Below are 27,718 nucleotides of genomic sequence, written 5' to 3'. Positions count from 1 at the left end.
CCACAAAGAAGAGGGAGTCAAGCTATTCTCCAAAGCGCCTGAAGGCAGGACAAGAAGTAATGGATGGAAACTAATCAAGGAGAGAAGCAACCTAGAACTAAGGAGAAACTTCCTGACAGTTAGAACAATTAACCAGTGGAACTACCTGCCTCCAGAAACGGTGAATGCTCCAACACTGGAAGTTTTTAAGAAGAGACTGGACAGCTATTTGTCCGAAATGGTATAGGGTTTCCTGCCTGAGCAGGGGGTTGGACTTGATGACCTCCAAGATCCCTTCCAATTTTATTATTATTATTATTACTTTGTAGGGTTATTGATCCTGATAAAAACATCTTGTAAATAGTCTTGTTTTTCCTTCCTTCCTTCCATCCACAATGTAGTACAGCAGCTCCAACCTTTTTCATATCTCGTACCCCTAGAACGCTTCTGATATATTCTTGCACCCCTTACAAAAGTTCAAAATAACAGCAACAAATTATACATATACACTAGAATCCAAGTTTTCGCAGCCCCTGGAATATCGTCTCGCACTCCCATGGGGTGCAAGCACCCCCGATTGGAAACCCATGATATAATAGGTGGAAAGATTGATTTCAATTAAATTTTCATTCCATCTTTTTGAAGGGTTGAAGAAGTTTATCTAAAAAAAAATAAGAATCACTCTTGGGCAGATTTAAACAATTAACTGATAACTGCCTTCCAAAAGCATACCAAATATTGTAAATTCCTTCTAATATGTAAATTGTGATATTTTGCTTTTTTTAAAAAAAATCAGATAATAATGTACAGCATAATCTTTAAAATATTCAATTTAATTTCATTGCTGTAGTCCAGTTCCTCGAATTAACTGGAGAAGAACTGATGGGACACCATTTCCAAGCAAAGTAATGTTGAGAAAATCCAACGGCATGATTGAAATTCCAAATTTCCAACAAGAAGATGCTGGTCTTTATGAGTGTATCACTGAAAATACTAGAGGGAAGAACATTGCAAAGGGACGGCTCACATATTATGGTAAGCATTTTTTTAAAAAAAAAAAAAACCAGAGTTCTAAAAGCATTTAAGGAATATTCATTTGAGAGCTGCTACTATTTCCCATTTTTTTCCAACTACAAAAAAACCTTTGAAGAAATTTCAGCTAAAAGAGTTCCCAATGTTATCTTGGCTAATGTTGGGCTTGAACCTGGTCTTTCCAGAACCTGACCAAAACTCTGTAACTCTGCAATGACATACAAAAGAAAATGTGTTAAATCAGTGATATAAGTGTGTATGTGTTCAATTTGAATATTGAAGATACTAATTCACTATTAGCTTTTGATAATTAATTGACCCTTTTTGTTCAAAGTTTTAGAAGTTATGGACTTTGATGAGAACTTCTAAGTGAATAAAGTTAATATATATGTCACAGAGAACTCAAATTATTGTAAATGGAGACTTAACAACATCCTGTGAAATTCAAAAAGGAACACAATAAAGCTGCCCATTATCCCGCCTTTTCTTTCTATTCGTCTTGGAAGTCTTGAATAGAAACATAATGCAAAGTGAAGGGGTAACGGATAAAGATTTAAATATATAAAGCATTTGCAGATGATATGTTATTGGTGTTGGAAGAGCCATTGAAAAGGATAGAGTTAATAGGAAATGAAGTTGGTATGCTTGCTGACTTTAAGACTGATAAATAAAAGACGAAGATGTTAAGAAAAAATATGAAGACATAGGAGCAAGCAGAATTAATGAATGGGACGGTGTTCAACATAGAGAAAAAAGTAAAATATCAGGTTATTAACTTGATTAATATGAATTGTATGTTTAAGCATATGTTAAGATGTGGAATGAAGTTTTTAAAAGTATTTTAAAATGGGATGAATTACAATTGTCATTATCGGCAAGAATTTCTGTGAAAAAATAAGAATCCTATTCCTTTTTCAAACATTTCCTATTTTGACTATGGGTTTAATATTTAAACAATAGCAGAAATAAATATATACATTTATTTAGCAAGGTAAAAAAAAAAAAAAATTGAGCATAAGTTCATTCATGACACTAAATAAAGAGAAGGTCTAATCTTACCAGATTTGAAAGTATACTTTGCAGCTTGTTGCTTAATTTGGCTGAAAGAACGGGTGATGTTGAAGGATAGAAGGTTATTGGAATCAGAAGGGCACAATTTGACATTTGGGTGGCATGCTTATGTATGATATGACAAGATTTCAGAAATCAGTTCATTAGATGTGCCATCCAGAGAATTTGGAATAAATATAATAATAATAATAATAATAATAATAATAATAATAATAATACTTTAATTTATACCCCGCCCTTCTCCCGAGGGACTCAGGGCGGCTTACAGGTAAGTAAAAACAGAGCTATACAATAAATATCTAAAATATCCTAATAAACCTAATATATGTCCAAAAGTACCTTGCTGGATTTCCCCACAACAAGCATATTATAAAAAAGAAATGGCAACTAGACAGAAGTGCTTAAGTATGGTGAATTGCTAGAATACTACCAAGGTGTGGTTGTATTTAAAATATTTTTTTTTATTTTTTTTATTTTGAAAAACTTAATAAAGCTGTTTTAAAAACTGAATTTGCTTTAACTGGCTGGGGCAGAAGTTTTGATTGGCATGAAATTTCTAATATTTTCAGCTTGGCAGTTCTTTCCTTTTTCTTTCTATTACTGAAAAATGACAGCAGAAAAAAATTGCTTATAAACTACTAACTTTCTAACTAAAGATTCTGGATCTAAGATCAGGGTCGACCCATCTATGAATACGAAAAAACCAAATAAAAGAAAGAACGAATAAAAAACATGTGTTATTTTAATTGTCTACATGTTCGGTGTATTGCTTGCTATTGCTTCTCCCAGCAAGGACTTCATCCCCTATCTGTAGGTAGTTCTCAGCTTATGACCACAACTGAGTCCAAAGTTTCTGTTCCTAACCAAAACAGTTGTTAAGTGACTTTTGCCCTATTATATGACCTTTCTTGTCACAATTGTTAAGTGAGTCACTGCAGTTGTTAAAGTAGTAACATGGTTGTTAAGTGAATTGACTTTGCTTGTCAGAAGGTTGCAAAAGGGGATCACATGACCCCGGGACACTGTAATCGTCATAAACACATGTGATCACAACAGTTGTAAGTTTGAAAAATGGTCAGAAGTCACTTTTTTCAGTGCCGTTGTAACTTCAAATGATCACTAAATATTCAGGGTATTAAATTTTGTCTAGGGCTGGCAAAGCTCCTCCAGCCTTCTACATCTTAACTTCTTTTAATGGGCAGCTGTCAGGATATTACAGGATGCTGCTGTGTGTGTTAAACTTAATCTCTGTTGATAAAAAACAGAACTTAAAAGACCTATAAAGAACTATGACAAATTATAATTAGCCGCTGCAACAGAATAATTAATTATCTGAAACTTTAATTTTATTTGCTTATTTTAATGCAAAAATCATACTTTCACAATACCTCTACAAGGCTACTGTATGCGATCTGCTTTTTCTAAAATATTACTTTGCAAATTATATGGGCATAATGCCATTTTTCTTCCTATTTTCTTCAACTTATTTTTGCTTAATAAAATATGAAATAGGCACTCTATGAAAATCCTCTTGCACATTTTAAAATATGCACCCACTGAATGCCAGCAAAGTATATTGTTATTTTGTTGGGGGAAAAGCTGAAGTACTAGCTAAGTGTTAATTAGCAATTTTTATAAAACATTATTCCCCCAAAATGTAATTTTCCTTGTGAAAACTGCAAGTTAAGGAATGTTTCACTTCCAGTTGGAATGAAAATGCATAATACGAGGAAGGCATATAGGAATATTTTAATATTTTATTCCATAAGGCAGTATAGCAATGCAGTTTGCCTTTTATTCTATAAATTAACAAATAATTAATATAAATAAATTTCTCATATGAAATAGAAAAGCACTGGCAATCACAGCTGCCTTAAGTAAATAGCACAAAACTGTTCATCTGCTGCTTAAAATAATAATACACAATACAACAAAGATTAATTACCAGCAAATTTATCAACGACTTTGACAATTAACTCTAAAAATTAACTGGGGATTTACCTGCATCATTGTATGCCAGTCATAACTTCTAATTTCTTAAGTTGGTTATTTGTTTTATTGCTGTTGTTCATGTCATAGGACCAATGCATTTCATTTTTTTTCTTGTTTTGACTGCAAATATCAAATATTGATGTTGCTTCTTTTCCCAATTTACTGCAAATATTTTCCTGGGAGTCAACCCTCCTTAATGTAAACCATATTGTAAAATCTAAATTTGAAAAACATTTAGGTTGGTTGGTTAGTTAGTTAGTTAGCCACCCATCGTACCACACAGTAGGGCAACATTGATATATGCAATGTAATTCAGGGCTAAATATTTTATTATTCAAGATGTACCAGTTCAATTGACAATTCCAAAGATATAGGAATTAATTTAAGGACTGGTTCTACCCATCAACTGGAGACTTGGCCAAAAATTGGTGTGAGTATTATGTGTGTTTGTTGAATATTGATCTATTCAACAAAACACAGAAAAACAATATAGATCCTTTTTATTTAAACCATATAGATTCATAATAAAACCTATGTTTTGTGTAGGCTCTAGGGATTTGATAGAAAACTGCCACTTTAGATGACGTTTTCTTTATTAAATGAACAAGCAGCATCTTATTTGGATTTTGATTTCCCAACTAAACTTTGCAAGCACAATTTGCAATTTAATTTAAAAGTCTGTGTTCCATTGCTTCTCAACTCACATTTTAGAAAAGGCTTGTTATGCAAGGCTTTCAAACTACATATATTCTTTCAGTATTTTAACAGTCTATATCCATATTTCTAAATATTCTTAACCACAGGAATCACAGGAAGGCTTGGAGATATTGGCCCAGCAATTCTCTCCGACACTAAGTCTGGCACATGGCTTTTCTCTGCTTGGTATAAATTTTGATCTCGTGTCAATTTCAAAATATCTAAGGAATCAAAATTTCTCAGTGTATCTCAGGATCACCAGGCAACATTTTTTTTCTTTCTTAATTCATAAATCTTCAGTAGTCTTCATGTCTAGAATTTATTTGAGGCTGTGCAAGCCAATATACCTCCCAATTCTTCTTCCCAGAGTTTGTCTGAAAAAAATAAGATTCTGCCTCTTAGGATAGTACAACAGCCTTTTTTTCCCTCCATTGCATACATCTTCCAATGAGAAAATAGACTAAGCTAATCTCAGCTTTTGCTCTCACTTAACTAGCACAAAGCTTTGGGGTATTTTTGTGGATGTCTAACAGCCAGAAACAATCCATAGTGAAATGCAGAATATCATATAGCTTACTACATCCTACATATTTTAAAAAAGAAAAGGCTGGGGAAGAGTCTTTTTCTGGTGTTACAGTTACCTGTGTTACAGGCCTGGAGACTAAAACAAATGAAGAACAGTTGCAGGAATTGGGTATGGCTTGTCTAGAGAAAAGAAGGACTAGGGATGACATGATAGCAATGTTCCAGTATTTGAGGGGCTACCACAAAGAAGAGCATCCATCTATTTTCCAAAGTACCAGAAGGCAAGACAATAAACAATGGATGGAAACTAATCAAGGAGAGAAGCAATCTAGAACTAAGGAGAAATCGCATAACAGTGAGAACAATTAACCAGTGGAAAGGCTTGTCTTCAGAAGTTGTGGATGCTCCATCACTGGAGGCTTTTAAGAAGAGACTGGACAGCCACTTTGTCTGAATGGTATGGGGTCTTCTGTTTGAGCAAGGGGTTGGACTAGAAGACCTCAAACGTGCCTTCTAACTCTATTCTGTATTCTGTAATTTCTGGGTCACTTCCATATCTATACAGAAAATCAGCAGCTCAGTGCTGTTTGCCTATCTGATGTTGTACCACAATTTTGTGTGGTTGCAAGGTAATATACCAGTATGTACTCTTCTGTTGATATCCTTCATTTTTTTTCTGAAGGTCTGTGATTAATGAGAATCCACAACCCCATAAGACTTTTTACTACTTAATTCAGATCATAACTCTTTTCTCTGTAGTGCTATATACTTTTCCCTTGGAAATATTTTTTCCTGAAAGTTAAAGGATTAGTACTTTTGTACTAATCCATCTTCTAGGCCCATATCAGAAGCAGCAATGTACAAAACAAATGGAAAATTAAAACATCCAGCTATATCCACTGCAGTTTTGGGAAATGGAACAAGGATCAATGTGATTATTTTCATGGAACTTTGTCCTGTTTCCCTTAAGGTTTAATATATTTGGCTTTCTGCACAGGATGATCATGAATATTCCTGGCCAAAAGAATCTACATCTTATTAGAGTTTTTCAGGCCCCATACAATAGGAAAAGTGAATCAGGTTGTTCTAGTGGTTAAGCCCCCAGGCTGGAAACCTGGAGACCATGACTTTTATCCTGCCTTAGGCACAAAGCCCGCTGGGGGACTGGAAGAAGTGAAGCTGGGATTGTTGACTCCACTTGGGAAAAGCAGTGGCAGCCAGGCAGAAATTATTCCCTTTTTCCCAAGGCTCAGGGTTGCTAATGCTTTCCCCCAAAAGTTTAGAGCCCAAGAAATTTGAGGGGAGATGGCCTCATTCAATTATTAATTTCACCCACTTGCAGTTTACTCACTAGCATCCTTGTTGGCGTCAAACTGCCTGGCTAATTAAGCCACACCCTGACATTTTTAAGAAAATGCTCATGTCCAGAGGAAGCCTCACTTTCCCCAGGCTTACAGAAGTGAATACTAAGATAAGAGTGGGGAAAAGGGGGAGTTGTAGGAGTAGAGGAGATAGGAAAACAGCAAACCGTTGGGGGAGTGGGAGGAAACTGGACAATGGTAACTCTGGAGAATGGCAAGCAAGAGGACTATCAATCAGAATCTATCTGACTCTTGACTATGAGAGGCAACTGCCAGGACCACAAGCTAGGCTAAGCAGCCTATCCTAGTGAGAGTCCTACCTGAAACTTGGGCTGGAGCTCTGCAGCCACCAGCAACCTACTTCACACTGAAGTAGCATCTAATCACAACTAGTGCAAACTCTTTAACATCTTCATCAACGATTTGGACGAGGGAATAGATGGGGAACTCATCAAATTTGCAGACGACACCAAGCTGGCAGGAATAGCCAACACTCCAGAAGACAGGCTTAAGATACAGGAGGATCTGGACAGACTTGAACACTGGGCGCTATCTAACAAAATGAAATTCAATGGTGAAAAAAGTAAGGTTTTATATTTAGGTGAGAAAAACCAAATATACAGGTATAGTATAGGTGGTACCTTGCCCAATAGTAGTAACTGTGAGAAGGATTTCGGAGTCCTAGTGGACAATCACTTAAATATGAGCCAGCAGTGTGCTGCAGCTGCCAAAAATCCAACACAGTGCTAGGCTGAATTAACAGAGGGATAGAATCAAGATCACATGAAGTATTAATACCACTTTACAATGCCTTGGTAAGGCCACACTTGGAATACTGCATCCAGTTTTGGTCACCACGATGTAAAAAAGATGTTGAGACTCTAGAAAGAGTACAGAAAAGAGTAACAAAGATGATTAGGGGTCTGGAGGCTAAAACATATAAGGAATGGCTGCTGGAATTGGGTATGTCTAGTTTAATGAAGAGAAGGATGAGGGGGGACATGATAGCAGTGTTCCAATATCTCAAGGGCTGCCACAAAGAAGAGGGAGTCAAGCTATTCTCCAAAGCGCCTGAAGGCAGGACAAGAAGCAACGGATGGAAACTAATCAAGGAGAGAAGCAACCTAGAACTAAGGAGGAACTTCCTGACAGTTAGAACAATTAACCAGTGGAACAACCTGCCTCCAGAAGCGGTGAATGCTCCAATACTGGAAGTTTTTAAAAAGAGACTAGACAGCCATTTGTCTGAAATGGTACAGGGTTTCCTGCCTGAGCAGGGGGTTGGACTTGATGACCTCCAAGGTCCCTTACAACTATTATTATTATTATTATTATTATTATTATTATTATTATTATTATTATTATTATTATTATTATTATTATTATTATTATTACTACTACTACTACTACTACTACTACTACTACTACTACTACTACTACTACTACTACTTTTGGAGGGAGACAAAGGTTGTATGACATTTTACAGACTGCCATTTTGTTTGCTTGAAGGACTAAGTATTAAAGGTGTATTTATGTATCTATACTGACTTGCAAAGCCTAGGAGGTAGAGTTAACCCAGAACAATAATCTGTGGTTGGGGAAGGTTTGTGGCACAATAAAGTATTGTGTACATAAGTGCTATGATCTGGTGTGTCCAGTCCATGGGAAGTGAAGAACCCTCACAGGGAGTTTGGGCCACTCCCTCTTTGGATGCAGAGGGACAAAATTGGATACAGAGAAACAGAATACTATAGCCGGAAGGGAAGGGACAGTCTTAGATTTATGGCTGGATCACCTTGACTGAGATTAAGTCTGCTTTAATGACAGGTCAGATCTGAAATGGAGGCTCCAGAGGGAAATTATGTTCTCAATGATTGATAAGTAAACCATCTCAGAGCAAGGGAGATGTGTGGATGACCCTAAAGTCTCTTTGACACTATCTTTCTATTATTTCAGTGTCTGTCATAATGCTTTTTCTTTGCTTTTATTTCTGCAGATATTGTATGCGACTATATTATGTAGGCAGTAGGCCTGTGGTTATAAACTTTCAGTACACTGTGGCAAGATTCATAGTATCAGCAATTAGACATAAAAAATATAATGTAAATGAAATGTTTATTCCATTTATTCCAAAGTGATTTAAAGGTTAACTACATTTAGTAGGTAGTAATTTCAAAGGCAGTAAATTATGTTGAACTTTCATTCAACCAAATGTCTATATTTATATCTATAGTACATGTGTATCCATATCTTCTTCCTTCTGGATGTTTGTATATTAGTTAAGCAAGACAGTGAAATTACTATCTTACTACCAACAGATTAAAAATGTTTACAGGACAGTGCAAATGACATTATGAGATGAACATTTAGAGAACATTTTTAAATTGAATTTCTTGCATTCATTTGTTTTTGCTTTTCCCAGGTCCCAAACCTTGTTTCTCTTTTATTAATTCTCTTATTTTATTTTTGCTCTTTTTATTATTTAAGCCAAGCCTCACTGGGTTCAACTGATAAAAGATTTTGAAGCTGCAGTGGAGGACAACATAGACTGGGAGTGCAGAGCAAGTGGCAAACCTAAGCCTTCCTACAGGTGGCTGAGAAATGGAGAACCTCTAGCATTAGAGGTAATGTGCTTTTGTTTGTTGACCTTGTTTATTTAAAAAAAATATGCAGAATTATATTGACTGAACATTAGTAGCCTCTTGAATTCACCCAAGTAATTAAAAAAAAGTTAGCTTGTAATACTAGTCAGGCAGCTTTTGGGCAATTCACTAGTTATCAATATGAAATCAGTGCCATAGCAAATTTCTTCTGTATTTTTTAAAATTATGCATCTTCCTTTTGATGGAAGAGGGAAAAATCAGGAATTTTCAAGTAGGCTGAGAAACGTGCATGTGAATGTCTTGTTTAATCTTCCCTGCAGTGTGTTTTCAAATTGCTTGTCTTCCTGTGTAAAAGCATGAGAGAAGAAGACATCTTAAGGGAATTATTTCATGGCTGTCTTCCTAAAACAGGAAGCATGAGCAGTCAGGGAAGCTCCCATATATAACAGAATACAAAAACACCAGCTGCTTCTTGCCACGTTGCAACATTGTTCAGATGCAGCACTGAGGCAAGCTGAAAAAGATCACCAAAAAGCATTCCAAAGAAAGATTCATGCATTCTTAAAATACCTGTAACATGGAAAAACTATAACTTGTTTGCTTGTGGGAAAACTTGTAGGAAAAGTACTTGTTCAGCATGCTTTAAATTAAATTAGTGAACTGAGCAGGGTGTTATTCAAACTGACCCCATTCAAATCTAAAATGATATAATTTAGAGAATTTGATGGACAGCTTTAGTTTTAAAAAAATAAAGGGGAAAGGAGAAAGACAGAAGGCCATCTGTTAAGGCAACTTTTTGGCATCAATCAAGAATATCACTGTATTCCCAGGATAGCTATTTAGGTAACTGTGAGCTCATGGTATAGACAACAATAGCGAGTTGTTTAAAATCTTTTCTAGAGAGTTTGTCCTATGTTTATAAGTCAGAGATTAAAATCTTATGTGATGTTGCACATTTTAATTATACTTTTACCTATATTTGTAGCATGATAAAATAAACCTAATTTCTTTTACAAGAAAAAGATGTTAGTATTTTGAAATAAAGTTGGGAAGTTATGAACAAAGAAAGGTCAGGGCATCCACAAGTTGAAAGAGTGCCCGTAAGTTACATCTACTGTGATTGAGATTTTTAAAAATTGTTTAGTCCACTAGCAACAACAACTAGAAAATAATGCTGTTCTTCCAGAATAGCATAGGAACAAAGGGAAATACCCCTTCTCCAATCCTAATGGATAATTTTTTCCCACCTTTGTGGTCTTGGGAAGAGAGGATCATAAAGCAAAAATAAAAATGGTCAAGCAAAATGAAGCAGTATTCTTTTTAGCTTATTTCCACGCGGTAGTAAAGATAATTTTAGGGTCATTAAGATTATTAAATCCATTGTATAAAAAAGTTACAACTCTTGGTGTTAATGTCCATTGATATATTTGGTACAGCATTGTATTTTTTTTTCTATCCTGTCTCCTGTGTATAGGCAGATAATCCAAAAATAAATCTCTTCAGTTTATCAATCTCTGCACAATATAATCTTGGATAAATTTGCTACATCAAAATTAGTATCATTCTCATTTGTCTTTTTTTTTTTTTCAGAAAATTATGTCAGTAGTATTCAAGGACATATTTAGTTCCTTTCCATAACTTCTGCTTTTATTCAAAGAATTATGGAATCAAGATTGTAAGTGACCTTGGACATCATCTAGTCTAACTCACTGGCCAATACAAGGAAGTAATACTATAACATATCCAACAAATGTCCCTCTACCCTCTGTTTATATCTTTATATCTTGAGCAAAGGAGACACAGACTCTCCAGGGAGACATTGTTCCACTGTTGAATAGCTTTTACCATTAGGAAAGTTTAGCTGAAGTGCATTCAAAATCTATTTCTTTGTAATTTAAACTCATTCTTTCTTGCTCTGCCTTCTGAAACAACTCTGAACAATTCTGCCCTCTCTTCTGTTATGACAGCTCTTCAAATATTTGATAGCAGCATCATGTGTCTTTGCAGTCTTCTCTTCTCAAGGCTAAATACACACAATGATTACAGATATTCCTTATACGTTTGTCCTAACTGGTTCTTTCCTTTTCTGAACATATTCCAGTTTTTCAGTGTCCTTCTAAAAATGTAGTGCCCAGAACGGAATGCGGTAATCTAGGTGTAGCTTGGTTCATGAGGAATAGAGAGGAATAGTGATTTCTTGACACTGTACTTCTGTTGATGAAGGCTAGGATTGCATGTGCTCTTTTTGCAGCTTTGTTGCACCCATGGATCATAATCAGCTTGTGAGTCCCTCAAATACTTTTTGTGTGTATTACTGCCCAATATAATACTTCATCCTTTAGTCATGCCTTTGAATTTGCATTGAAATTCAGCTTTCTAGCTCCTGTCCATTATTACAATTTCTCAAGGTATTCCTGAATCTTGATACTAACTCCTGATACTTGCTATCCCGTGCTTTTTGTCATACAGCTTGCTTCTGGGTTCAATTCAAGGTCTTGGTTATTACATTTAAAGCCCTTCATGGCATGGGAACAGATTATCTGAGGAACCATCTCATTTCAATTGGATTAACCGCCCCACTCACTCCAGTAGAAGAGGCTTTCTACAGACCCCATCAGCCAAGTTTAGAGGGCAGGGACCACAGCAAAGAAGGCTCTTCTAGATCCCACTAGGAATCTAGGAGAAGAGTCTTCTTTGCTGTGGCCCCTGCCCTCTAAACATCTTGCAAACAGAAGTGAGATTTCCCTCCACCCTTCTGGCTTTCCAAAAGGGTCTTAAAACCTAGCTCTGCTGGTTGATACCCTGGTGGGGATGCAGTCTGCTGGTTGGTTGAGTAAGAAACAGAAGCCTACCCCCATACCATCCATGGGGGTAGGCTTTTGGTTTTTAACTTTTATTTAATTATTGTTAATTTTAGTGCTTTTATATTATAGTTTTATTCCATTGTAAGCCATCCAAAGTCACTCTGTTTACATATTTCTTAAATTCAAATTCCATTAATCTATTTCTCCTGCTACATTATTTCTCATATGTAACATTTACTTATATTGGATTGCCACTCCCTTTGTTTTTCAGTTGTTCTGCTTAATTCCATTACAGTTCATGAGCTCCATGTACTTCTTTAAGCTTATTAAATAGATTCTTCAGGGAAGAAGACTGAAGCAAAACAGGAATTAAAAAGTTCTGCCCTCACTTCAGCATCTTCTCTTAGCAGCGGACCCATCCGTCACCATTTTCCCCCTTTTACTATAGAGTCGAAAACCTTTTTGTGGCAATTTTCTTGTTTTGTTTTATCTTCTTTTGTTAGTTTAAATTTCTTTGGTGCTTTAGCCTATTTTTTTCCTGCAGATATTAAGTACTTGGCTATTACACCCATATTCCATTTCTTATGCAGAATAACAGAGATGGAAGGGGAATAATAATAATAATAATAATAATAATAATAATAATAATAATAATAATAATAATAATAATAATAATAATAATAATAATAATAATAAAGTTTGAAGGGACCTTGGAGGTCATCGAGTCCAACCCCCTGCTCAGGCAGGAGACCCTGTGCCATTCCAGACAAGTGGCTGTCCAGTCTCTTCTTAAAAACTTCCAGTGATGAAGCATCCACAACTTCTGGAGGCAGGTTGTTCCACTGATTAATTGTTTTTACTGTCAGGAAATTTCTTCTTGGTTCTAGGTTGCTTCCCTCCTTGATTAGTTTCCATTCATTGCTTCTTGTCCTGTCTTCAGGTGCTTTGGAGAATAGGTTGACTCCCTCTTTGTGGCAGCTGCTCAAACACTGTTATCATGTCACCCCTAGTTCTTCTTTTCACTAGACTAGACAAACTCAATTCCTGCAACTGTTCTTCATATGTTTCAGTCTCCAGCCCCTTAATCTTCTTTGTTGCCCTTCTCTGCACTCTTTCCAGAATCTCAGAGAAGAGCAACAAAGATGATGCATGGTTCTTTAAATTCTTGGATCAATCAAAACTCTCTTGGCATCCACAATTGTTCATTAAGCTACATCCTTTTTTAAAAAAAATGAAATTTTGTGCAATTCCTCTCCCAGTATCAGTTTTTGAGGATGAAACTAACTTTAAATATTGACTTCAATTTTCTGTCAGCTGTTTTTCTGTTAAGTTTTATCAAAACATATATTTCCATGAAATATACTGAGTTGGCTTTGTATATGAGAACCATTGGTAAGATAGACAGTGCTTCTCACTGAGCATTATGTTTAATTCTTCATTAGAGGATTCAGCTTTCATAGTATATACCAATGCCAAAAACAACTTTAAATACTACGCCTGGTACTAGCTTTATCTTCATTTGGAAGTAATTTATAAACTATAATTCTTCATGTACCTTTCTGCCAGGTAACTTTAAAACTCCTGATTTTGGCTGTTGGCCATAAAGTTAAGTATGGTTGCTGTAGTAAAGGTAAAGGAGTCCTGCAGATTTTACTCTTGCTAGTCATTGCCAATTATGGGGAGGTGGTGCTCATCCTGTTTCAAGGATCGTTAAGGCAGCACTGTCTGAAGGCGTTTCTGCAATCATGTGGCCAGTATGATGTCATGGAGGATTGTTACTTTCCCACCAAAGTGGTACATATTTATCTACTTGCAATCGAATGCTTTCAAACTGCTAGATTGGCAGGAACTAGGAAGAGGATTTGGAGTTCACCCTGTCACACAACACTCAGCATTCAGATCTTGTTTTAATCTCTGAGCCATTGTGCCATTCCCATGGTTGCTATAGATTAGTTAGAAATTCTTATTGATTTATTGTTTTTTATCAACTTCTTTTATTCTCTTATTAGTTGTTAGAGAGCTAAACTGTTTTGTCTTTATATTTGTTTCAGTCTAATGTTACACTTATCATTTTTAAGTTCTGGTTTTTGAGAAGTTTCCAGTCTGTCTGTTTTTCCATTGACCTGAAGATTTCTGTCCATGGGATCTATGTACTTCTCTAAGCTAATTATAAAGGTTATTCTGAAATGTATACATACAGCTGTTTCATTTCTTGTAATATCCTGTAGCCCAATGTGATTGTTATTTTTTTTCCAAAAGTTTTACTCTTTTACCTCTTTAACCAGATGTTAACTATAGATTAGGATCAAGTCTGGGATAGTGAATGATCTTGTCTCTTCTACAACTTAAGAATAAAACAGCAAGACCTCAACAGAGTCTTTAGACATGGCTAGGTTAGTTTCCCAAGAAATAATTAGAGGAGCCCAGAAAGATGGCATAGAGCTAGCATCTGCTGTTAAAACCTCCCTCTAAAGCCACTTTTTAATTTTTAACTATCTCTTTTACTCCTTTTTATTCCATTTTATTTAATTTTATTCCGCTGGAGACCTGTATTTTTACTATCTTTACTGGATACTGGCATTTTTATCATCTCCACCATGAGGAAAAGAAAGAAGAGACATTGCTTAAATTCTGCTTCTCAGACTTCACTCAAGTCTACTAAATAACTCAAAGTTGACAGATATCTAAAAAGTAAATTGCTCCCCATAAGTAATCAAGCCTCTCCCTTTTTTATATAGTTTTTTTATAGTTTATAGTTATACTCAAACAGATTTGACCACCTCCACCCTGGAATGGGATCTGTAAGCAGAGATAGAGAGTGTCCAAGTTTTAAATCTTTTTGTTTCTATGCCTGAGGAACATTGCCCTTCTCAGATTGCAGCCATTTGTCCAACTGCTGCAAGGCTTATGCAGCAACAAGGACTTAAAAAAAATGTTACTGGCTTTATAACCAGACAATGCCTATTGACAGCACAAAAAATATTGTCAATTTTGAGCTTCTGAACACAATTGACAACAGAGTGGACACGCTAAAAGAGACTTTTATTAAGTTTTAACCCAGTCATCCAAATATTACTCCTGAATCAGTTAAACCAAGCCTGCACAGAGAAAACTATGACTCAAAACCAGATAATAGTGATGGAAAGGTGGATCCGAATTTAACACCTAAAAAAAGTGAGGAATAAGTTAAGACATCTTGATCTACATCCAGAAAAATGCAAAGCCAGTTCCACTACTGTACAAATCCAGAGTAAATAGAGGAAAATGGGGATCCAAAAGTACAGACATTCTCTCCCTTAGTCACCTTCTACACTGTAAAAGGCAGTTAATTCATTTGCAGGTTGAATGGCTACCATCCACGAGAGACTTTAAATGAATCCTTCTATCATTCAGATATGCTATTATTGCCAGAGTGGAGCTTTTTTTGAGCAAATTTGAGAATTTCCTATTACCGGTGTTTCACACAGAGAGGGTTATTCCATTAATAATTGTTCTTGGCAATAAATGCTTTACTTTAAAGTTTAATTGTAGCAACATAAAAGTAGGTAACTCAAAGGATGTTCTATCACTATTGTCCTTGAGAAGAGATAGCTTGAATAAATAATGTGTACTTCCCATAGAAGGTCAGTTTTCTGAAGACCCATAGGGACAAACCTGATTAACTCTTTCAGTACCTTGCCAGATAGTAAACAAGTCAGTATTCTAGATGATCTGAAGAGAATTATTAGCAACAACATTTAAAGTTGCTAAACCTCTAATAGAGCTAGTCATCCCAACTGCCCAAGAAAATACAGCCTATTTTGAGAAACAATCTGGTGATTCATCCCCTATTTCAACATAGAATATAGACATGGAAAAGAGCACCAAAGAATCCTTGGAAGTGGTTTTCATCTTACTTCCTCTACTCCTTGATAAAACATCACACTATGCAGAACATGCAAGTGAGAGAAATAAAATAGAGGGTGTCAGACAAGAGGAAGCAAGCTGCAGCCCAAATCATGGTGAGTCACTAATTGAGGATGACTTTGGAATAGGACAGAGTTATAAAGATATCACCCTTAGCTCAACACTTCACTTTGGATGTAGATACTCTTCTGAGTTCTCAACCTGAAAAACTATCCCACCAAATTGCGGCTCACCTCAAAACCCACTGGAGCTTATACAACATTAAGGCAGTGTTGCCTTAATTTCAAACCTGCGTGGTTTTTGGTTTTTTGTTTTGTTTTGTTTTGACCCTGAAGGAATTTTGGATAATTTCACTCTAGTTGAATAATTGAAAAAACATGTTTATTTTAACCCAAAATTCCAGTACCCTCCCACTCACTCCAGTAATATTAAGTACTGACTTGGAATATCACAAAGTAACAGATTGGGATATAATGAAGTTCCTCTCTAGCTTTGACTTCATAGCAGTCCAAGAGACATGGATGACTACAGATGAGGAAATGATTCATTTACTAGGCTTTAAAGCTTACACTATTCCTGAAAGGAAATATAACATGAAAGGGTGTATTTATCCAAATGCTAATTGCTTGTATTTCATATAAAGATGATATATTTATCTAAATACTGATTCCTTGTATTTACCACATACACATTTTATTACTATATTTTCTTTTATCTACTTTACTCTGGATTTAGAGCCTGTATTTTATTTTCATTTGATTTGATATGATCATAATAAATTATTTTTTAAAAAAATATATAAGTAATTGATTGTTGTTATATATTTTGTTGCTCACAGAAGAAGATATCTCCAAATCTTTTATATGACTTGGTAGTGTATAACATACTACCATAATAGGTTTTGTTCGTGTTCTTCTTTTACTTTCCATTTACTTTTGCCCAAATATTTTTGTTTGAATTTATTGTGCAGTAACTAAGCAGCAAATAAATTATCTCAGATCCGTTCACCCAGGGGATAATATTTATGCTGTTCAATGCAAAAAGAAAAAAGAAAGATAAGTAACAGAAAGAAAACAAACCTTTTGATGTGTTTTTTGTTATTTTCATAGTTTGGGAATGTATATATTAAAAGCAACTGAAATGAGCCCTTTTGGACAGACTGGACCTGGGGGCCATCAGAATACAAATATTGTGATTCCAGCTGGAAAGAATAGAAAATGCACAGAGTGTCTGATTTTAGAGAAAACTGGCTTGATTTAGAAGGATGATTCAGTCAAATCTCCTTTTGAGTAAATCATCTTCTTAGCTTTACACATCTGTAGTATATATACTGTACTGCAACTCAAGTCAAAGTGTTGGTTAAAGCTAATTCTAGCAGAGGAGTCTCCGTACCCCAGATATCACATAGTCCCTATATATCCTATGCATTTTCTGAACTACTGTATTTCTTTATCAAGGTTCCTGCTTTACCCATTTTCAAAGCACTGATCCCATTCCTTAGACTACACCTCTCTTCTTTCGGACCAGTACTTGGCTAAAGAAAATAACTTTTCCCAAATTTATTCTTGACATATATTTTACAAAAATTGTTACCTAAATAAAGGTTATTTTAAAGCTCAGCACCATGGGATGTATAATTGAGGAGACAGTTTGGATTTGCAGAGGGAAAACTTCTCCTAAGGTTCTGTCTTCCCCACCTAATCAGAATTAAAAAACTGTACTTTAATATCAATATAAAGATAAAGCCTCATTATGTATGGATAGCAAGTGAACAAAAGATGTACTTGTGACATCTGAATGGAATGTGATTCATTCATTCATTTATTAATTTCTGTAGATTTAAAAAATACAGTAACATTAACCTTAAAAATACTTAAATTTAAGAAATGATAAAAATCTGAAAAATGAGAAAGGAAAAAGGCTTAATATAAGAAAATGGGAAAAATTGGAAAAATAAAAAGAGACCCTGCCATATATATTAAGTTATTGTGCCCGAATTGAATGTACATGTGTATGTCTAGGAAAATCTGCATCCATGATGTAAAAAAGATGTTGAGACTCTAGAAAGAGTACAGAGAAGAGTAACAAAGATGATTAGGGGACTGGAGGCTAAAGCATATAAGGCTGCTGGAATTGGGTATGTCTAGTTTAATGAAGAGAAGGATGAGGGGGGATATGATAGCAGTGTTCCAATATCCCAGGGGCTGCCACAAAGAAGAGGGGAGTCAAGCTATTCTCCAAAGCGCCTGAAGGCAGGACAAGAAGCAACGGGTGGAAACTAACCAAAGAGAGAAGCAACCTAGAACTAAGGAGAAACTTCCTGACAGTTAGAACAATTAACCAGTGGAACAATCTGCCTCCAGAAGCGGTGAATGCTCCAACACTGGAAGTTTTTAATGAGAGACTGGACAGCCATTTGTCTGAAATGGTATAGGGTTTCCTGCCTGAGCAGGGGATTGGACTAGATGACCTCCAAGGTTCCTTCCAACTTCTTCTTCTTCTTCTTCTTCTTCTTCTTCTTCTTCTTCTTCTTCTTCTTCTTCTTCTTCTTCTTCTTCTTCTTCTTCTTCTTCTTCTTCTTCTTCTTCTTCTTCTTCTTCTTCTTCTTCTTCTTCTTNTCCAGGCACTGCCACGTCCACTATCTTGTCTTGTCTTCTTTCTTCTTTCTTCTTCTTCTTCTTCTTCTTCTTCTTCTTCTTCTTCTTCTTCTTCTTCTTCTTCTTCTTCTTCTTCTTCTTCTTCTTCTTCTTCTTCTTCTTCTTCTTCTTCTTCTTCTTCTTCTTCTTCTTCTTCTTCTTCTTCTTCTTCTTCTTCTTCCTCATTATTATTATTATTATTATTATTATTATTATTATTATTATTATTATTATTATTATTATTATTATTATTATTATTATTATTATTATTATTATTATCATCTTCTAATTCATTTACTTGGACTTAAGTCTCAGTCTTCAGCTAAAGTAGATGATCATTTCTTGCCTTAGATAAGTTGGGCCTAAATAAGTTTAAAAATCTTCTTCACCAGGATAAGTCTGCCTGCTCTTTAAGACCAGGAATGGAGTCTTTTTTTTTTTTTTACCTGTATGCCTTTGATGACTGTTCAGTTATGTTCAACTAACAGAAAAGGCCTTTCCCCTTTGGTCCCAAGAGATACAAAATGAATTGCCATCAAATACAGCTTCTAAAAAAGCCCTAAAGATGTAAGCCAGTGGTGGCGAACCTATGGCACGGGTGCCAGAGGCGGCACTCAGAGCCCTCTCTCTGGGCACGCACGCCATTGCCCCAGTCCTAGGTCTTCAGCTGGGTTTTATAAAACCTTTTCGCTTTAGGCCTCCGCCGCCGTGTGCAAAAAAAAAAAAGTTCAATTAATCAGTCAATTTCAACTTCTTGCGGGGAAAAAAAAGATCTTGCAAAGTTTGAATTGATTGATTGAATTTTTTAGTCCCACCCAGTCTGCCGTTACCACTGCAGCTATGCCTACCCAATGGGCCACACCCAGCCAATGGCCACACCCACCCAGCACCCGACGATGCATAAGTGGGTTTTGGGTTGCAGTTTGGGCACTCGGTCTCTAAAAGGTTCGCCATCACTGATGTAAGCATTCCACTGAATAGAATGCTTTGCTGTACTGGATTGAGATATCACTGAATTTTTATAGACAGTTCACATACAGAATGCTCTCGTGTAAATAATCTGTTGGAAGTCTTGATCCAGTAGCATTAATTCTTCAGCATCATATAACCTGCTGACTTATTCTCTATAGCACTCTTCCTGCTCCTTCATAAAGTTGTTGCTAATCTCTGATCACTTCCTCCTTTCCTTTTTTCCAAGACATGCACATGGAGAGCACAAGCTATTTTACTCTCTTCCTGGTGGGATGTACTCTGCAAGCTGCTAGAGTGTACCTGTCCGTTTAATGTACTTCCTATAAATAAATCTCTTTTCGGTTAAAGTTGAAAACATGATTCACTATCATTGATCTCATCAATTCTATGTTCTTGGGAATGTTCAGATATANATCACTCACTTTGGTCAATGCATAGAAGTTCCAGAGTTGTCTTAAACATAGTTAAGCCCTGTATGAATTCTTCAAATGAAGTTTAATGAAAGCATGAGATACTGCTGTTAAGTCAAAACATCATCGTTTGTCTGTTTCTCTAGTCACGTAAATATATTCCTTTTTATTGTTTTGCTTTTACTATCCAGGGAAGAATACAAATTGAAAATGGAGCTTTGACTATAACAAACTTAAACTTGACAGATTCTGGCACGTACCAGTGTATAGCAGAGAACAAACATGGTACAATATATGCCAGTGCCAATCTCCGAGTTGTAGGTAAGTCACAACTTTGCTTTCTGTGTTGTTGTTGTTCGCCAGATATTTTTCCTCTGCTGCAGTAGCTGTCATGTTTTTCTTACACCATCTTGAAAATTTAGCAGAAATGCTTTCACAGCACTCGATTTATTAGCATTTCTGTGTAATTTTCTCAACTGTATCTGAGGGATGTGGTGGAGGGTAAAGAAGCTCACTGTATTTTATAGCTCAATCACTCACTGATTTAAAACAAGGACACCAAGATAAGTTATTAATTATGGGGAGAAGAGACACAAAGCTTGGATACCAGCCCAGTGATTAAAACTAATCACACAATTGGGAAGCAACATTGGCTCAGCATATTACTGTGCGGCACTGACCTTCTGTTATTAAAGCTTTGGTATTCTTGAGAAAGCAATGTCATTTGAAAACAACAGAGAAGTTTCTCTGACTTTTTCCTTGATGATATGGATGCAGGAACCCATTATTACCTATAAGTAGTCCTCGACTTACAAGAGTTTATTTAGTGACCATTCAAAGTTACAACTGCACTGAAAAAAGTGACCTATGACCATTTTTCACACTTGTGACCATTGCGGTATCTCTGTGGTCATGTGATCAAAATTTGGGCGTTTGGCAACTGACTCATATTTATGACCGTTGCTGTGTCCCAAGGTCATGTGATCTCCTTTTGCAACCTTCTGACAAGCAAAGTCAATGGGGAAGCCAGATTCACTTAACAACCACATTACTAACTTAAGAACTGCAGTGATTCACTTAACAACTTTGGCAAGAAAGGTCATAAAATGGAGCAAAATTGACTTAACTGTCTCACTTAGCAACAGAAATTTTGACTCAATTGTCGTAAGTCAAGGACCACCTAACCTAGCTTGCTTTTAGAACAAATGACAAGGATTTATCCTCATGCAGAGATGAATTGGCAAAGCTTTTGCTATATTCAAACAATACCCAGTTTGCAGTTTTACATTTTTTATATTGTTTCTTAATTCAGAGTTTAGAAGCCATATTGATATCCTTTGAGTTAAGGAGCCATCTTGGCCTCTTTGGGGATTGTATAAGTAAGACGGGCTGCATTTTTATTTCTTTCCAGTGCTCAGTGAAGTGCCTTGATCTGCTCCCCCATACTTAACTGCTTATGTGATCAGCAAAATGGGGGATATACAGTAAACAGTGCTTCCAGGAGTTTTGTCCAAGCACTGCTATCACAAAGAAGTACTCTTTAATTCAGCCACTCTAATGAACGGATTGAATAGTTTGTAATATGTGAACTATCTTACCGTCTCAAAGTTACAATACTCTTTACAAGTAACTTAACTGTGTTCTGAAATCAAGATAGCTGTGGAACATTTTAGCTGGTCAGGCAATCTGAGGCAATTTTGTGTTCTGCAATGTCTTATATTTTGAATGGAAAGTAAAAGTTACAGTTTTGCATTGTGTTCAGTTTTTCTTTTTCCTAATTGAAATAATAGTGTTAAGGTGGTTGAAAGCATGTAAGTGCAAATCTGAATAAAGCTGTTAATTAGACCACTGATTGCACAGTTTTCAGTTTTGACGCCCAAATCAAAGTCTGACAATGTTAGTACTTAATATAATTTATACCAGGGCTTTTCAACCTTTTCACCCATTGTACCACTTTTAGGATATGGCAACATCCGAGTACCACCAGCAAGGTGTGAAAAACTTGATGACCAAAAAAAAAAAAGTGATAAAGTACAGGTAGTCCTCAACTTACAACAGTTCACTTAGTGACTGTTTGAAGTTACAATGGCACTGAAAAAAGTGCCCCTCAAGCCACAGCCGAGCAAGACACCTGCCTACCCACCTGGCAGCGCTCTTCCTCCTGTCCGAGGTTTTCATTGTTGTGAGCATTTATTTTGAGGATTGGCAGCGGGGGTAGGATGGGGGGTGTTTGGTTTTTATTCCCCCCGTCTACTGGGTGGTTGCAGCAGGTTTTGGTCACTTCACATGACCCTGGGACACTGTGACCGTCATAAATATGAATCAGTTGCCAAGCATCTGAATGTAAATCACAAGACCCTGGAGATGCTGCAACATTCCATCTGATCGGTGCTTCTTCTGGGCTCACCAGAAGCACCAGGATCAGTGCTGCTTTCCAGCTGATTGGTGCTTCTTCAGGGCTCAGCAGAAGCGCCAGGATCAGTGCCAAACTCCAGCTGGAGCCTAGCGTTGATCCTGGTGCTTCCCCTGAGCCCTGACAGCTCTGCAGTTCCAGCCACCTCTCGCTCAGGCTTGTGCAGTGCTGCCACCGGTTCAGCTCATTCCCCTCCCCCGCTACCACTTTTCTAAGATGGTCTCAATCCTGTGATTGAGACTGCCAGGTGCCAATGTACCACAGGTGGTACCTGTACCACTGGTTGAAAAGCCCTGATTTATACAGATCGTTGAAATCTAGATTGGCTGGTGAAACTGATTTTTGAATAAAATTAAGGAATAATTTGATTCTGTCCGATCTGCTGCCAGAGATCATTCTTCTACCATGTTCATCTTCAAACATCTAAACTGAATGTAGGTTCTTTTTTTAGCAGAAAGGCAGGCTAAAATGTATCTAACAAAGCTGGACAAAATGTGCTGAAAAAGTTTCCAACACTAATATTATTTTGAAATGAATAAATGAAAACTCCTAAATCATTGAATTCAACCAGATTATAACAGCAACACTTTTGGTGGACTATGAATAGTTATGAGACACTAAGTATCTTTTGTAAGAATTGTTTTAAATTCTATCTATAACATAGACTTAATTCATTTTTTATGTAGGAAAATGCAACTGTTATTTATTTATTTTGTTTACAATCCTGAAATCAGCACGTCTTCTTCCATGAGTTTGTCCATCTGTAATTCTGAATTTTATTTTTGATGTATTTAAAATTTTTACACTGATTTATTGCAAGCTCTAGAGAATTTACGATCTATATTGGCATAGAAATGCCATCAACATATAGACAGACATAAACAAACCAATCTATCCGTGTGATTCAATAAAAGTCTTGTTGGAAGAAACTCACTTGATGGAAGTTTCATTCTACTCCATGTCCCCATTCTATAACTCTCTCTGGCAAAGTCTTGCAGCAGCCAATGAAGCCAATTGCCAGTATCTTCCCAATTGTGGCTGATTTCAGAGTAGAACTGGAATTAGTTAATGAAAGAAAGTAGCAGAGAATTGGCTAGACTGGGACATTTCAATCCAAGAAAGAAATAGTTATATGGTGTCTCAATGAAGCTATCTATAGTCAAGCTCAACCTGAACAACATTTGTCAGTGAAAATATATTTACATGTTGCTTTTTGCATTTTTGCTAGCATTACCTCCCACAGCCCTTTGAATATTTTAAACAGAGCATGGAAAGAAAAAACAGTCCATGATTTCTCTTCTCCTTCTCTCCCTTAAGTCTTTCATCTTCTCCCTGTCTCCTTCCCTAAAGTCGAAGATATCACCAAGCAATCTCCTGAGACTGAGTAGCATCTTGTTACTCTTCTTCTATCTCCAGGACAGTCTTCACAATAAATTATTAAACTGCAATTTTGTTATAATTCCTAAAAAATCAATTTAATCTAACCTTGCATTTGTTCTTCCTCTGTATATTTTTAAAAACCTATTTCCAAACATAGCAAAACAGCTTTTAGTGATGTATAGAAAAACATGTTATCAGAAAATGTGGTAATGAGAAAATGTGGTAATGCTTCCTCATTAGCACCACTAATAACTTAGTAATATCTTCTTGAAATAAAATCCTGTGATTGAGACTTGAACTCTGACTTGAGTTTGATTCAACTCAGTTAATGCCTTTTTCATGACTACTTCTAAAACTACTGCCAAATCACTATGGGATATCTCTTTCCACCTTCCTATGTCAAAACAAGGAACATTGGCTGATTTATTGGGGGAAGGACAGCAGTACTTTCACAAAATGGTGGTTGTACTTAATGCCTGCCATGGGACAAAATGACTGATAGAGTGATCATGACCAGTCACAAAATGCTTATTTACCACAACATAAGATAATTTCTCAAGTTTCTTTGTACAATCTCATCAGGATTTGCATAGAATACAAAGACATTGCTGCACATAAATATGATGTGAAATGTCTTTGCTTTCTTTTACAGCATGACAGCAACCTGCATTTATAAAAATAAAGTTAGGCAGAGACTCACTGGAAGCAAAGGAAGTGTTTGGGACATATTGTTACCACTAATGCAATGTTTTAATATCACATTGTATTAAATATTGTGAATTCAGCCAGGCAAATGGGTAACAAGTCAATACCAATTGTTAGAAAGTCACAGCAAGAGAGAAATTGGCCGCTGTAAAAAGATAAATGCTGGAAAATGGAGTCTTTGGAGTCTTACAATCAGTGAACTGAAAGTAAAACCTTTGCTTAATCCCAGCTTAATTCAGTGGCATCTTAATGTACAATTTCTGTTTCAGTGCTATTTTGGCTGAACTAGAATGGGAATTTCATATTCTTCAATGGTTAAAGAAAAAGAAAAAAAAAAGTAACATGAATTGTGGAACTCACTGAGGACATGCTGGAGAAGTTGTGTTTCATAGTTAATGTGTTTCTTCTGCTGCTAGCTTCTGCTCCTGACTTTTCTAAAAGCCCAATGAAGAAATTGATTCAGCTTCTAAAGGGCAGCACAGCTCATTTTGAGTGCAAGCCAAAAGCTTCCCCTAAAGCGACAACTATTTGGAAAAAGGGAGGTGAGCTGCTCCAAGAAAATGAAAGGTATTATGTTGTGAATGTCTTCATGTTATAATGTAAATATTGCCATATTTTGAAAAAAAAATAGCAACACTATTTAATTTAAAAACTAAGTAACTCACCCAATTTCATTAAAGTATATAGTACAGATGAAAAAAGAGATTTCTACTCACTAAGAACAATATGCCACATAGATTTTTTTCTCCCAGGTGCTTATTTGAAATTGTTTGGACTATTAATGGCAGATTTTAGAAAAAAAATCTTATCACTGTTGGTCTTTCCAAAATTTGAAACAAATGACTTGGATTTCGCTTTAGAATTGCTGCATCAATTTTCACACCTGCTCTCTGCAGAAACTGAGCTACGTGCCTTGTTATGAATGAAAGTTAGTGGTTGGTTGACAAAGCTAACTACAAAAGTATTTTACCACTATCTTTAGCATTATATTAGCATGTGTGGTGCATTTTATTTTGTGTTTCTTTCTTCCATGCCAGTGTTGCTTGTTACGGTTGTGCTTCCCAGTATGTTAATTTTGACTGAGAGTTCTTGTGCAGGTGCTGTAGATAGTAGATTTGGAGCCATAGAAGGAGTAAACAAGCAACTTTTTCTATAAACTCAGATATTTAGGTGTTATTCCCACTTGAAGGACTGAAGGAGTTTTCATTTATCCAAAGTAAGGTGATCCATGTAACTCCAGGATTTTACTGCTCCTGTTATCTTTGGCCTTGATGTTGGGTTTGGATAGAGGTCAGATTACATAATGATTGAGTTCAAGTTGCCTCTCCAAGCTCTCTGAATTGTAGCCAATGTTGTTATGATGTTACTCAATTTCAGCTTACACAAATTCATTGTTGCAAGCAAAAACAAAAAACAAAAATGGGGGTGTTAGCCCACTGAAGATGATCCAAATATATACACATAACACATCAACACACCTGTGTATCAACGCTGTGACAATGGATGTCAACGCTTTGACCACTGAGAATCAGCAGCCATTTTACTTTTACTTTTAACGTGCCTTTTCTGTTCTTCTAGAGTTCAGATGCAGAAGGGGGGAATGGGGTAAATGCTTGAGGGTTTAGCTAGGCATTACAATGTAGAAATGTGGGAACTCAAGGACATTGTCTGATAAGGTTTTGGTGGGCTGAGGAGCTGGAGAGAAAAGCCCACATTTTGCGCTAATTGGAGAATTTGATTTATGTCAGTTTTTGTGGGGTGGGAAATGCAACCTGTTACTTTGTATCTGGGGGGAGGGAATCTCAGTCTTGGGTTCAACTATGTAAGTGCCAATACTTTGTTTACTGAATAAAATGTTCTTTAAGAAAGAAATCCTTGCCTTGAAGTTCTTTTAATTGGTTTCATCTATCAGAACCATTATATTAACCCAACACTCCTTTTTCTTTAAAATTGCGGGGTCCTGAGCTCCAGTCACCTACCCAAAGTAGGAGGGAGACTGTCAAAGACTCGGGGAAGATCCCAATATGGAGAAGAAGGAGAACCCTGTCACCACAACCACAGCCACAGCTGTTACATTGGCAGATGGAATGTAGGCCATCGCACCAATTGAAAGCGTGGTCTCAGATGCTTCAAAGACGGGGGCAAGACCAAAGACTATAGAGCTCATCTGGTCGTCTGAGTGGACCCTATCTAGTGGAGACCTTAAGCAACCAGAAAGTACCAGCCAAAGAAGGATTCTTTGAAAGCAACCGAGACCAAATACTCGCTGCCAAGCTCATAGTCCCTAAGACAGGGGTACAAATGGATTTGAAGGTGCTAATGGACTCAGGGTGCTCCTGTTGCATTATCAGCTTGCCAGTTGCCCTTAAAATGGGTATACGAGCAAGATTGCTTTCCAAACCCATGAGATTTGAACAAGTGGATGGATCTTTAATGAGAGGAACCTTAGTCACCCACCTAACTGACCTGATATGTTTAGAAATAGGTGAACATTGGGAGCTCATCCGTTTCATGGTGGCTCCGAAAATGATTGAAGCTGTGATTTTAGTTCTAGTTTGGCTAGACAAGTGGAAACATTTTATTTGGTGGGGAAAGGGGATGAGAACCGTGAGATTTCTGATAGGACCCAACCCCCCTCGTGGTTCCTATGACATTATCGGAGAACCTGATCCACCGGTAGAAACAGTGAAAGTAGCCACCATTCCCCTGCCAGGAGAGCCACTCATCCCCAAGGAGTACCAAGACTTAGTGGAAGCATTTTGTGAGAAGGAATGTGATATCCTACTACCACACCAGCCAAATGACTGCACCATTGAAATATTACCGGAGGCCAAGCTGCCTAAATCAAAAATGTACGCTATGTCCCCCCTCGAAATGAAAGAACTACAGCAGTATGTGAATAAAAAACTAGCCAGAGGTTTTATTGAACCAGCAAAATCCCAAGTGGGGGCTCCAGTGTTGTTTAAAGAGAAAAAGGACGGCCCGCTGAGGCTCTGCGTAGATTATAAGGGGTAAAACTGTGTGAGTGTGGAAATAAGTACCCCCTCCCTCTCCTGAAGAACCTGCTAATCCATCTAGCAAAAGGCCATATCTTTACCAAATTAGATCGAAGAGAAGCGTACTGCTGAGTAAGAATAAAAGGAGATGAATGGAAAACTGCTTTTAACTGTCCCTGGGCAGTTATCAATTCAGACTACAAGGAGCTCCAGCTGTCTTCATGCAGCTAATTAATC

The 27,718-nt window shown here is 36.6% G+C and overlaps 1 protein-coding gene across 1 annotated transcript in view; it reads left to right on the top strand.

Moving 5' to 3' along the window:
- The window catches only part of LOC107294493 (contactin-3), an 81,889-nt gene that overhangs the window by 4,914 nt on the left and 49,257 nt on the right, over window positions 1-27,718 (top strand). The window contains exons 2-5 of the mRNA XM_015823726.1: window positions 830-1,014; window positions 9,144-9,280; window positions 20,179-20,308; window positions 24,902-25,052. Coding sequence (XP_015679212.1) covers window positions 830-1,014; window positions 9,144-9,280; window positions 20,179-20,308; window positions 24,902-25,052 — 603 coding nt within the window. The remainder of the gene's footprint in view (window positions 1-829; window positions 1,015-9,143; window positions 9,281-20,178; window positions 20,309-24,901; window positions 25,053-27,718) is intronic.

Source organism: Protobothrops mucrosquamatus, unplaced genomic scaffold (genome assembly GCF_001527695.2).
Source record: "Protobothrops mucrosquamatus isolate PMUCROS unplaced genomic scaffold, P.Mucros_1.0 scaffold1968, whole genome shotgun sequence".
NCBI classification, from domain to species: domain Eukaryota; kingdom Metazoa; phylum Chordata; class Lepidosauria; order Squamata; family Viperidae; genus Protobothrops; species Protobothrops mucrosquamatus.
The sequence above is the reverse complement of the archived record's forward strand: the minus strand, read 5'-3'. Positions and strand labels throughout refer to the sequence as shown.